This window comes from Wyeomyia smithii, chromosome 2 (genome assembly GCF_029784165.1).
Source record: "Wyeomyia smithii strain HCP4-BCI-WySm-NY-G18 chromosome 2, ASM2978416v1, whole genome shotgun sequence".
In the NCBI taxonomy this organism is placed as follows: Eukaryota; Metazoa; Arthropoda; class Insecta; order Diptera; family Culicidae; genus Wyeomyia; species Wyeomyia smithii.
Genome location: NC_073695.1, coordinates 50,771,568 through 50,784,826, shown reverse-complemented (window position 1 = coordinate 50,784,826; position 13,259 = coordinate 50,771,568). Strand labels below are relative to the sequence as shown.

Here is a 13,259-nt window from a genome sequence, read left to right as displayed (position 1 = left end):
CACACACCTTCTGCTCTTGTTCATTTTTAGCGTACTGGTAAAATTACATAGATTGCATGCTTTACTAAAACTTAAGATGTAGTTCGATAAGACAAAAAATTAATTCGTAATATAACTTTACGGTTGAATATGTGTTGCAGTGTGCATAGGAGAAATGTCACTTAACTCCAAAGCAAATGCATAAATGATTTATGAAGATCAGCAAAAAACACTAAAAAATCCCAATATAGGAATTTACGCTGCGACACCTAGGGAAAGGACGCCTATATCTTTTTTCATAGATGGTCAGGAGTAGGCTGACCAGACGTTTCGTTTTGAACGAGACAACACCGTTTTTTCGTCCATTTTTACCCGTCCCGTTTTTTTACCTTTTTGTACGGTTTTTGGATATTCCATTAGAAATTTTCAAAATAAGGCTTTGCAATAAAATTTGTTGAATTGAAAAATAGGTATCTAGGCTGCCAGGAATTTGTCAATATTACTGAGTAAATTTTGGTGCCTACCAGGCAGTACCACGCTACTGGCAAGGACCTTCTCAATCGCGAACGGTATGTGGCTTGCAAAATTTTAAAATCGCACGACCCTATCGCCAAAAATTATTAAGTAAAATTTTATTATTTGCTAAATATTGTACAGAATGAGGCAGGTTTTATAAAGCAATGATTAATTGTTTATATCCTTAAGCTAATAAACTGTTTCAAATATAAATATTCCCGTATGTCCCCCTGTTTGGGGGAGCTCCCTAGCCGCAAGGTTACAGAGTCCGCTTTGGTAAGCGGGTGGTCGTGGGTTCGAATCTTAGTAGAATCAGGCCATTTGGTTGTCAAAAGACTTTTAAGCATGAGTTTATTCTCAGGCTCCCCACCAAGTACCCTTCCTTCAATCTGGATTCTACAGTACCCTTGCTGACTCTCCTTCTAACAAAAATAAGTCCCTATTAAAATGAAACTGGTGTGAGTAACATATGAAAGTTCTCTCCAGGGAATTGTAACTAGGCGATATTGTTAGGATGGACAGAGTCTCGGTATAGTAGAGCAGTATGTTTGAAACGGAAAGGTAATTACACACAAGCACTGATATGAATGATAAGCGTATCACTTACTTCAATAGTGTTACTGCTAATAATATGAAGTGCGGAGTACAGAAAACACCTGGGCAATATCACAATAGATCTAAGCACTGGTCGCAGTGATGAGTCCACACAGAAAAAAAATGTCCCCCTATTTTCTCCTTGATAAAATCTGGTCAGCCTAGTCAGGGGGGTAAACCGGACGATGGCCGTTTGCTACGAGAACGATAATTTTTTCATCAACTTAATTTACTAACCAAACAGTCCCAAGCCGTGGTGTGGCCTTTGCTGTACGTAAGAGTAAGAGTCCACTCGGTCCATGGCTGCAGTTCGCCAGCTCTGCAGTCTGCGTAGGGTCCGCAGGTCATCTTCCACCTGATCGATCCACCTTACCCGCTGTGCACCTCTCCATCTCGTCCCTGACGGATTGGTTTCAAGAACCATCTTTACCGAGCTGTCGTCTGACATCCTTACAACATGCCCAGCCCACCGCAACCTGCCTATCTTAGCGGTGTGGACGATAGATGGCTCCCCAAGCAGCTCCTGCAGTTCGTGGTTCATTCGCCTTCTCCACACTCCGTTTTCCATCTGCAGTCCACCGAAAATGGTACGCAGCATCTTCCGCTCGAACACCGCAAGGGCGCGTTGGTCCTCCACAAGCATAGTCCATATCTCATGCCCGAAGAGGACTACCGGTCTGATCAGCGTCTTGTAGATGGTTAACTTGGTGCGGCGGCGAATTCTACTCGATCGAAGCGTCCTCCGGAGACCAAAGTATGCACGATTTCCTGCCATAATGCGCCGTTGAATTTCTCTGCTGGTATCGTTGTCGGCAGTTACCAGTGAGCCCAGGTACACGAACTCATCGACCACCTCGATTTCATCACCACCAATTTGAACTCGAGGTGGGAGGTTACTGATACTGTTACTGTCTTCACGTGAACCCCTTCCTTTCATGTACTTCGTCTTCGATGCATTGATGACCAGTCCAATCTTTTTGGCTTCAGCCTTTAATCCGATGTACGTATCCGGCATCTTCACAAAGGTCCGAGCCACAATGTCGATATCGTCGGCGAAACCAAACAGTTGAACCGACTTTTGGAAAATCGTGCCACTCGTGTTAATCCCCGCTCTTCTAATGACACCTTCCAGGGCAATGTTGAACAGTAGGCACGAGAGACCATCACCTTGCCTCAGCCCTCTTCGGGTTTCGAAGGGGATCGAGAGTGCCCCCGAAACACGAACTACACACATCACTCGATCCATCGTCGCTTTGACCAACCGCGTCAGTTTGTCCGGAAAACCGTAGTCGTGCATAATTTGCCATAGCTTGTCCCAATCGATTGTGTCGTACGCCGATTTGAAATCAATGAACAAATGATGTGTGGGCACGTTATATTCGCGGATATCGCGAATATCTGATCCGTGGTGGCGCGGGCAGCCATAAATCCCGCCTGGTAATGCCCCACGAACTGCTTCGCAAATGGCGATAGTCGACGGCAAAGTATTTGGGAGAGTACCTTGTAGGCGGCGTTCAACAGAGTGATTGCCCGATAATTGCAGCACTCCAGTTTGTCGCCCTTTTTGTAGATGGGACACACAATACCCTCCATCCACTCCTCCGGTACTCGTTCTTCCTCCCAAACCATGACAATGACCCAGTGCACGGCTCTAGCCAGTGTTTCTACACCGTATTTCAATAGCTCGCTGGGAAGTTGGTCCACTCCAGCAGCTTTGTTGTTTTTCAGCCGGCCGATCTCCTCCTCCACCCCCAGAAGATCGGGGGCTGGAATTCTGATGTCTTCTGCTCGTGCACCAAGATCAGTTGCCATACCGTCCTCGCGCTCTACTGCATCGCCGTTTAGATGCTCGTCGAAGTGCTGCCTCCACCTTTCGATCACCTCACACTCGTCAGTAAGGAGGTTGCCGTCCAAGCTACTGCACATATCGGCTTTACGGGAGCTGTTCAGCTTCTCGTAGAACTTCCGAGTGTCGTTAGCTTGGTACAGCTCTTCCATCGCTACGCGATCTCGGTCTTCTTGCTGGCGCTTCTTCCTTCGGAGGACTGAGTTTTGGCTGTTCCGTGCCTGTCGGTATCGTTCCACGTTCGCTCTCGTGCGCTGTTGTAGCATTCTCACCCGTGCTGCATTCTTCTCCTCGACTAACCGTTTGCATTCGCCGTCAAACCAGTCATTTCTATGATTCGGGGCCCTTGGACCTAGTAGCGCTACAGCAGTGCTACCTATGGCGGATCGTATGCTCCTCCAGCCATCTTCAAGGGTAGCTGCGCCACGCTGCTCTTCCGTGGGTAGCACTGCCTCCAGGTGCTGCGCGTATTCCTGTGTTATCAACTTAATTTAGTTTAGTTTAATTTAGTCGCTGCCAATTTGGATACAAATTTAAAAGTTTTCAAATAAAACGAACATTCGTGTAAAAAGTGACATAATAGGGTTTTGTGGAACTAATTTACTATTTTTTGAACGAATCAATTATAAAATAATAGCCTACTTGTGGTACTCTCTCTCTCTCTCGCGAATTTGAGGATTACCGCACGCTAGTTACCGATAGAAACATTACCGGATTTCCCCTAATGAAACCACTGAATCCACCTATCCAACTCGTAGATGCCACTGGGACCGATCCATCACCTTCGATGTCCTGGTAACGTCTTATTTGGCTATACTGGGATGCACGCGACAAGGTTCAATGGAAGTCCCCTCTGCTTCTGTCGCGGTTTACCATTTTCAAGAATAGATAATCTCTCCGTTCTTCAGAAAAGTTCCTGCCAACAGAACCGTCATTTCAGCGTCGAGAACGAGCTCTCCAGTATTGGAATGCAGCTGCAACTGGGATGCACTGTGGAAAGCAATATGGAAGACCCCAGTTCCTCTGCCCCAATGGCGCCTGTTGCAACCAGCGCTCTCGGTTCTGATGGCAGATGTGGATCGGGGGTCTTCCAACCTGCTGCAGCAGGCAAGTATAATCTTGATTCGGCCTACTGTCTGATACTGCTACGCATTCTAGCTGCACTCCCGGTACTCCGAGCTGCACATCAACAATCCAGCTTTCCACGAGCAGTAATGGCGGCCAGTGACGCAGCCAGAAAATACAGAAAACGTCAAATTTCTGTAGGTCAGGAGATTTTCAATCGCAGTAACGAAGTAGAAAACATAACAACGTCGTAACGTGGCATAGCAACTTCAACAAACAAAGGGCGTTTTGTTATTTTAATTTCGTCTTGCGCATGCGCGGATCAAAAGAAACAAAACTGTTTTTCAAGTTGCTATGCTACGTTGCAAAATTTTTATGTTTTTCACTCCATTACTGCGATTGAAAAATGCCCGATCTACAGAAAACGTCAAAATGGGTTGCGTGCACTGTCCGTCATTACCGCTCATGGGAAGCTGGATACGACCAACAAACGGCCCGCTTTCTAGCCGCCACCACGTTTACAGAGAGTTGGCTGGCTTCACGCACACTTTCTTGTCAGGTGTTCAGAAATAACTACGAGGTTTTTCATTGCGATAAGAGCTTCGTCAATAGTCGTAAATCTACTGGTGGGGGCGTTCTCGTGGCTGTCAATCTTCGTGGGCAATTTCAATCTTCCCCGGATTTCATGGAGAAAATATCGAGACGGGTTTTTCTTTCCGGACTCGGATCATTTGAGTATCCCTTCTAACGCTGCATTACTTTTGGATTACTATAGCTCTGCTACCCTCACTCAAATTAACCATATCACCAACCAGAACAACCGCATTTTAGACCTCTACTTTGTGAGCGCCCAAGACACGGCCCCATATTTATGTTAGGCCCCTGTTCAATTAGTGAAAATAGTCCCAACCAACCCCCTTCAGTAGCTACCGTATCATACGACTTCCGCTATGGCAACCACCAGAGTATCGCTGAGTTTTTTTCCGAGTTCAACTGGAACTTTATTTTAGACTCCGTGAATGCCGAAAAAGCCGCTCAGGCTCTTTCCAAACAACGTATTGGCCTATGCCATCGATGGATACATTTCCCCCATCTTTCGTCCCGACAGCCGTAGCAAACGAGAGAACTTCGGCAGTTAAAGTCTGAGAAGAGAGCTGCCTTGAAAAAAAACTGCTAAGCACCGTATACTGTCCTTAAAACTTCATTATGCGAGAATCAACCTCACTTACAAAAGTGTTGAGAAAAGATGCTTTCTCCGTCCGATATCAATAGGATCTACAAAGAAAGCTCAAGTCTTGTCTCAAGCAGTTTTGGAGGTTCGTCAATCAACAGCGACATTAAGATGGGATATCCTCCTCTATGACATTTAACGTTTAGGAGGCAATTACCTCGCAAGACATCTGTTAGCTTTCTCCGAGAAATTCGCCAGTTTGTTTACTGACGAGACACTGAACAATCATCACGTAGAACGTGCCGCCAGTATATCTTACAGTCCGGTCAAACTTTGAACACCTTTCATTCAGACGCAACGATGATTTCTAGAGCCTACTGCAAACTCAAGACATCCCTTAGCCCGAATCCTGACGGGATTCCGTCGACGTTTCTTGAAATGCAGATCGAAAACCTGGTATCTCCGCTTCTGTATGTTTTCCAACTATCTGACACTTTTGGTTTCTTCCCGTCCTGCTGGAAATTAGGTACCAGGTGGAACGAGGTGAAATTGATCAATTTTTATAATAATTTCCAATTAAATAGATTCATAGAAACCTCAATGGCTATTGGTGAAATTTCTATCGTCTACTTGTTCTACTTGAAGTTGATCACCATTGAAATCCATCCATTCTATTGGAAATGTGCTTTTTTCGATATGTTCATGATAAATGATGATTTCTGTACTAAAAAGTACCAAATATTTGGAAACGAAAATAACGATATTTTAGATTGAAATGTGTTCAATACGGTTCACAAGCTGCTTTTTGCTAAATTTGCTCTTATTTGATCGTTGTTAGACCGATTTCAATTCGGTTTGTTGCAAAAGCTCGAAAACTAGCTCTGGAATTAAAATCTTTGTGGTTTTCTGCGAATTCATCAGTATTACTTTAATGGTATGGAATGATCATAGTTGAAAATTACATATTTTGAGCGTTTATCAAGCTTTACTCACTTCTCCAAATTTAAAGTAATTAATTCTCAATAAAGATTACTTTAAGTAAATTCAATACTTTTTTTGTTATTTGAAACTTTTTGATCAAATTTGATTGAGAAATTTGAAAAATTGCACCGGGCCTGCAAGGGTTAACTTTGACAGGTATGTGAATCGTGCAAAAGTTGCATTTAAGGACACATTAACATTGCCTAGTGTTGTAAGATCAGTATCCTTTGATTAGTATTTTTTATCACGAATTTTCAGGTGATCAACTTCACCCAACTGATCAGTTCTCCCCCATTCCACAGTACATGTTTCTAGTACACATGAAGGGGAACAAACACGATGTGAAGAAATATCGTGGCATCACCTCACTCTGCGCTGTTGCCAAACTGTTCGAGCTTTTTGATCGCTCACTGTAGAACTTTCATAAGCACTGACCAACATGAATTCATAGTCGGTCACTCCACCGCCACTAATTTGCTTTGTGGCAGTATGGTGAATCGTGCTCAGACGTATGTCATTTACATTAATTTGAGAGTTGCCTTCGATAAACTGCATCATCGCATAGCCCCATAGCCTTAACTTATTATGACGCTACGTCTTAAATACCACAAGGAAGTCACCGAGGACCACTTTTTATCCTGCACTATTTTAATGAAGTTAGCCTAGTTATTAAAGGACGGTTGTCTTACGGGCATGACCTCGAACTCTATCTTCATGTCCACACAATTGGAGAAGGTCACTTCCTTGAACGTCAGCTAAATATTTTTGCCGATTGGTGCTATCAGAACCGTTTGGATATTAATCCATCTAAATGCTCGATTATTGCATTTATGTCGACAAAGCCTCTAGAGCTCTGGGGCTCATCTCTAGGACCGCTAAAGAATTTATGAATATTTACTGCCTCAAATCAGTATATTGCGCATTATCTTGTTCTATATTAAAGTACTGCTCGGTTGTCTGGACTCCTCAATACAACAATGGCGTGGAAATAATAGAATCAGTTCAACGGCGTTTTTTGAGATTTGCTCTTCGTCAACATGGTATCCGCTCTAATCGACTTTATTTTATCTCGAATGCTTCTTCGTCGGCAAGCTTTCACAATAATCAATTACATGACTGAGGAAAATAGTTGACTTCAAGTTAATCCGTTTTTTACCCTGTATGTTAACTAAATGATTTCATACAAAAAATAATTATCTAAACCTTCTTGAATTTATTATTGCATCACAAATTACACTTGAATATGTATGTTGAATAAATCAACTAGATAGATGAAACAACAGCAACATATATTTTGTATTTCTAGTAATTCCTGAAATTTATTATTCGAATAATTTTGTTTTTTTCCTTTTTTTCAGGTACGGCAATCACTGCTAGAGTGTAAGTACCAATCGTGGGTCAAAACCGATGAGGTTTGGCTTTTCTCGTGAAATGAAGAAACACCTGCTCCAAAGTTGTTTGACCCAGAGTATAATCTTCTATCGATAACGAGTCCTTCGCAGCTTCCATTATACCGAACATTTCCGACCATTTGTGTTGCGTTAGTGGAATGAAGAAGCTCAAATATTCGTCATGCTCTTCCCTGTAATGGTAACATACCGTTAACCCTTATTCTGGAAACAATTTTTACCTACCTTAGTTCCGCATCAGGAAAGCGCCTTTTGATAAAGTTTTTCGCATCTAAAATCGTGCTGGCGAGGTTCGCCGAATTATCCCTATCCATTTTAATGTTTATCATAAAACCCTGGGAAAACCTATTTTTTAAATGTTGAGTAGAGCCCAAGCAACGCAGTTCGCCGTTCACCATTACCGAGAGTTTGGTGCAGAGTGCTTCGCACTCATCCATGCTGTGTGTTGTTAAAATAATGGTCCTACCTGCTTCCCGGACAGCCATGATAACATTCCACAGTCTTCTTCTAGCGCCAGGATCCAAGCCCGCACTGGGTTCATCTAGTAATATGATGGATGGACTCATGAGTGCAAGTGCTGTACACAGTTTCCTTTTATTGCCGCCACTGTAGTTCTTCGTTCGCTCGTACAAATGCGCCTTGAATGATAAATCTTCCGCTAATCCAAATGTTACGATTTCGATGTCATCATCATGAATACCGCGAAGTAGAGCAAATATTCGAAGGGTTTCCATTCCAGTAAACTCATCTAGGAGCCCATCGAATTGAGGGCAATACCCTACATCAATCCTTCTTATATTACCGATGTTTACTCCATTGATCCAAATTTCTCCAGACATAATTGATTCGTCCCCTACTAGCATTTTGAATGTAGACGTCTTACCAGCTCCATTTACTCCCAAGAGGCCAAAACATTCCCCTGCATCCACAGCCACACTAAGTCGTTTGACCGCAACATTTGATCCGTATCGTTTGCTCAAATTCTTCACCACTACGCTGTGTTGACTAATTTCATCCCGGCTCATTCTGCTTACTCGAAGTTTCTCTTCCAACACATCTGTATCGGTATTGTAAAGCTCTCGAGCCATAGTCCGTATTGACCGTCTGCACTGTAATCTTTGATGCAACTTGTATTCGAGGCATCCTATCAGAATCCAATAGAGTACACCAGTCGCTAGTAAATAGCACATTTCTCTCACAATTCCATTATCATCTAATGTTAGCAGATCGTTGCAACACAGTGGAAGATAAGAGCACATGTTTGCCGGGGAACATTCACTAATCAGATCGCACTCAAGACTGCAACTCTCAGTCATTTTTTCACGAAGTCCAAATTTACCTAAAACTTTGAGCAATGTAAAGACTGGAACCAAGTGCAAGCATCCAATTGCTGCCTCAGCTGATCGATCTAGTTGAAAGGAAATTAGCACAAACATCAGCAGCAAAACCAAGATTCCGGCGAATAGATAGAGTAAAAGTAGTTTGGTCACTCCGGAAGCAGGATTGTCGATCCAAAACGATAGCAAATAGGTATGGGAAAGAAATGCCCAGCTGTACAAGAAAAATACGAGTGATAGAAGAGTAATGTTGGTAGATTCCGACCATTCTGGAACGTTGAAGAATGTGAGAGTGCTGATGAGAAGGACGATCGTGAGTGAGAACAGTAGGAGGTCATAAAAAAAGTTCACGATCCAGTATAGGCCGGATGATAGACCGGCTAGCAGTTGCAGGAGCTTCACTTGACAGACACGTTCACGGATGTAGAAAAAGATAAACATTGAGGAGACGAACGCTATTGCGAATGAAATGGCGAGATTCAGCAAGAAAATGTCGATTGGCTCTTGTGGTTTCTTCGTCATTTCCAAAGAACCTGTGATTCTGCAAGGAAGGCATTCCGAGTACAGTATAGCGTTGTACAGCTGATTTAAGGCTTCCGTTGCCAAAGTGCTATCTAAGATATTGAACCACGCTGTGTAATAGTTTGCGGCAAAGGTTGCACCTATTCGTAGGTCATTCTCTTTTAGTGAGTTGGTTTCCTGGAGTTTACCAGAAAGGAAATTCTTCATGTTGAGCTGGGTTTCGAGCAGGCGACGATTGCCAAGAAGCTTGCGATAATTATCTACAACAAGCTGTTCGGTTATTCCGTTTTCCAAAATGTTCACCGAAGCGTTCGAATTTTCCGTTCGCTGATCGTTCAAAAGCAGCAAAGCTACTAGCGCGGCTGGAAGCAGGATTTGAACAGCATGCTTGAACCAGCATCTCTTGGTATAAATCCATTTCTTCCAAAACAATGCTCTGATTTGATTGATGGTTACTCGCATTCCTTTTAGTAACCTCAACTGATTCGTAATGTCTGTTGGTATGTGAAGAATTATCACTAGTTTTTATTTATAATTAGAACTAACTCACATGTTGGTTTATTAGGTAAATCTATTTGATTAGAATTACCAGTGGACCTCAACATAATTGATTCGCTACCAGCCCTGCAAAAAGTAATCCACTATGATTAATATTAACAACTTCTTGTTGAATAAATTACTTCAAAAATACGTCTTCCATCGTTGTCAACCCGATGCCATAACTTTTCATTCCACATGTCTCGAGTTCCGCCTCTAACCGGATCAGAAGTTTTTCCATATTTGCCAAAGACTTCAAAACAAACGTTACTTCGGTGCTAGTTTCCGTGTCTATCTTAACATCGTCTAGAAACGATTGCAAAACTTTCTCAACTTTATCCACTCTTGCATTGGGACCCTTCACACAGATTAGTCGATAACCAACACCAAACAGTTGCTTCAGGAAAAATGGTGACCCAACAGCGGTAAGTTTGCCCCCGGCCATAATCGCGATCCGATCACCCAAAATGTCCGCTTCGTCCATGAGGTGCGTACTTAGTAATATTGTTCGACTGTTTTTCTGCGCCAACAGAAAATCCCAAATAGATCGGCGAGCAGCAGGGTCCACCCCTGCGGTGGGTTCATCCAGAAGCACTACCTTGGGTCCTCCAACAAAAGCCATTCCGATCGCTAGTCTACGTTTCATTCCACCCGACAGCGAACTGGAACGCGCTTTCCGTTCATCCTTCAATCCGATCAGTGAAACATAACTAGAAACGGTTTCAAAAAGTTCCTCTCGAGAAACTCCTCTAAGTCTGGCAGCGAACACGAGATGTTCATTAACCGTCAGTTCATCGATGAGAACGTTATGCTGGGGACAAAAACCAAGCGATGTTCTGACTTGCTCCGTGTGATGTATATCATATCCGTTGACTAACGCAGTCCCAGAGCTTGCTGGAAGCATACCTGTCAGCATGGAGATCGTTGTGGTCTTTCCAGCTCCGTTGTGTCCTAGTAGTACAGTAATGTGATTTTCGTACATGTTCAGCGTCAAATTATCCACAACGAATTTTCCGCGATGATATGCTTTGTTTAGATTTCGAATCTGTATTCCTGCTCGTGCCGACCGTGGATCGTCTTCGTAGTAGAGGGATTTCGATGGCTCCACTAGTGTTACAGTCACCTGTTTATTTCCCGATTGCGCCCAGAAGCTCTGTGTAAATGGAAAATACCATGGTTTCGGAATTCCATATTCTCCCGGTAGAATCTGTTCTATAAACAGAGTGGCGATCATGTAAATAACAGCATCCAACAAGAGCATTCCAACTGCCGTGCCCAAACTGTATTCCTTGCAGAAACTTGTACCGGCGGAAAATGACGACCAGATGAGGCCATTAACTTTGAACTCATGGTAAAGCATAGCCTCCAACCCATATCCAAAAACTGTGTTGAACAACAAAGAACTAGCGATGCGAAGCTGAAAGCTGTCAGACGAGCTAACAGCACACGCAGAAGCGAAGAATAAAATGCCAGCCGCCACGGCTGCGATGGATGCTGCAAGTTCACAATGAGTGTAGCGAAATAATTTCATGCATCTAAAGGTTACCTTTTTTGAAGAACACGCTAATCAGAAAGGAAAAACACACGAGAGCCACGCTGTAGGTGAGCAGAAAAATCCAAATGAGCATCCAATTTGATCGCTGCATGACCGAGCTCTATCGAATAATGAATACAATTAATTGTTGGTCTATAACAAAACCATCAACATACCGCAAACATGTACGTGATAACCGAAACGGATATCGTTAACATTAGGAGCATTTCTACGAACCAAGCCGCCCAATGGATCCAACTTTGCAGTCCCATGACCTTCAAGGCTTCCTTGAGCTGACGCTCCTTTTCAACAGTGATGTATTTTACGGTATTGATACAAGTAGGGTTAAATGCCAGGAGCAGCAAAATGAACACTACCAAAACGAATTCTCGCAGTTCTGCAATATGTTCACGAAACGGAAAAGACTGATTGTGACAAAATCAGTATCGTTTGAAGTGATTTAAATGATGTTACAACTTACTTTAACTGATATGGACGGCAGCTCCACCCTTGGAGCTAACCTCCGTAGCAAAGCACTAGACACCGCGGATTGAATGGCAAGCGATTTCTCAGTAGGATCTTCTTCAAAGTGCGAGGGAATCGTCGGGAACGAAATGGAGTATGAAATTTTCTCCGGTAGACGATCTACAGACTAGAATGACGGTAGCAAGAAAACTATAGAATTAAAGTTGAGTTAAGTTACCTGTAGCTTATTTTTGAAAGCGATACCAGCTTCAGCGTTGCCTTGCTCCAGCCGAGCCTTTAAAATCTTCAGGCTCTGAACTGGTTCGATATTATCTATCTGTAATTTCAAGGCAGCTTCCTGAACTATCTCGTCTACTAAATTACTTTGAGGATAATATAGTAACGTTTGCTTGTTCCCTGTTGATTTGAACCTGAAAATATTTGCCTTCGTGAAACTGTTGTTGAACGGAAACAAGTTCTATTTACATACTTGTAATTTATCACATCGAATTCCACTCCGTCCTGTAGTTTTATCCGCTGTGAAAACTTCTGTCTTAGCTCATCGACAGGAATCAGCAGAACCATAGAGATAAAAAGAATCGGAAGCAATATATCAAACGCGGATCGTATGTAATGACGTCTGTGAATGAGAGAATTTTTCCACAAAAGCAGGGTAAACTTATTCCAGCTGGACGTCATCGTTAAGATTTAATGATTGGTCTCAGGAAACAACACTACATATTTTTCATTTCATGGACCACTTGATTTCCAAGTTGTGGTTCTTCCATGATACGAGGATTGCTTTGAGAAGATAAAAAAAAGTTAGTGATGAAACGGTCCTTATCTGATGTGTTATAACTTAATTTCTAAGTCTTAATAACTTTAATGAAGTCAGCATTTTGATTCGTCAAAATTAACAATTGAAAAAAAAAAAACACACTGAAAAAGCACGGTAACGCTCCATTAAACTTGAAAAAATGCGCGTCCATTTCATATGAAAAAAGGGTGAGTCGATTACTATTGTGACACATTCAAACTTTTTTCATACTAGACCGAAGTTAATCAAACTTTGCCCAGTTGTTCTTCTGAGTGTTGATTATACATCCGCTAAGTTTTACAGTTGCAGCAGGCTCGTTATTTTTCCTAAGAGAATATCCTTCACGCTTTGCGCAAAAAAAACTACTCTCACACTGCACTGCACAGGGGTACAGTAAGGCAATTTAAGAAGACATGAACTTTTCAATGCGATTTTATGGTTTTAAAACCATAGCTTATTCTAAAAAGTTGTATAAAGTTGTCCGCC

The 13,259-nt window shown here is 42.6% G+C and overlaps 2 protein-coding genes across 4 annotated transcripts in view; one reads left to right on the top strand and one right to left on the bottom strand.

The window, feature by feature from the left end:
- Positions 1–13,259, top strand: part of LOC129724532 (uncharacterized) — a 545,414-nt gene that overhangs the window by 273,001 nt on the left and 259,154 nt on the right. The window lies entirely within an intron of this gene.
- Positions 7,507–12,683, bottom strand: LOC129724536 (ATP-binding cassette sub-family A member 2-like). The gene is made up of 9 exons (XM_055679512.1): positions 12,447–12,683; positions 12,195–12,387; positions 11,973–12,143; positions 11,668–11,916; positions 11,504–11,612; positions 10,101–11,451; positions 9,971–10,044; positions 7,787–9,914; positions 7,507–7,734 (listed from the first exon to the last, which is right to left on the bottom strand). Exons 1-9 carry the CDS (start codon positions 12,653–12,655, stop codon positions 7,551–7,553), a joined length of 4,668 nt encoding a protein of 1,555 aa, XP_055535487.1. The 5' UTR covers positions 12,656–12,683; the 3' UTR covers positions 7,507–7,550.

Bases quoted from the DNA above. Each gene is read 5' to 3' on its own strand.
- LOC129724536 (XM_055679512.1), bottom strand. From the start codon at position 12,655: ATGACGTCCAGCTGGAATAAGTTTACCCTGCTTTTGTGGAAAAATTCT. The intron at 12,388-12,446 runs GTATGTAAATAG...AAATATTTTCAG, and splicing joins TTCGATGTGATAAATTACAA to GTTCAAATCAACAGGGAACA. The intron at 10,045-10,100 runs GTAATTTATTCA...TACTTTTTGCAG, and splicing joins ATGGAAGACGTATTTTTGAA to GGCTGGTAGCGAATCAATTA.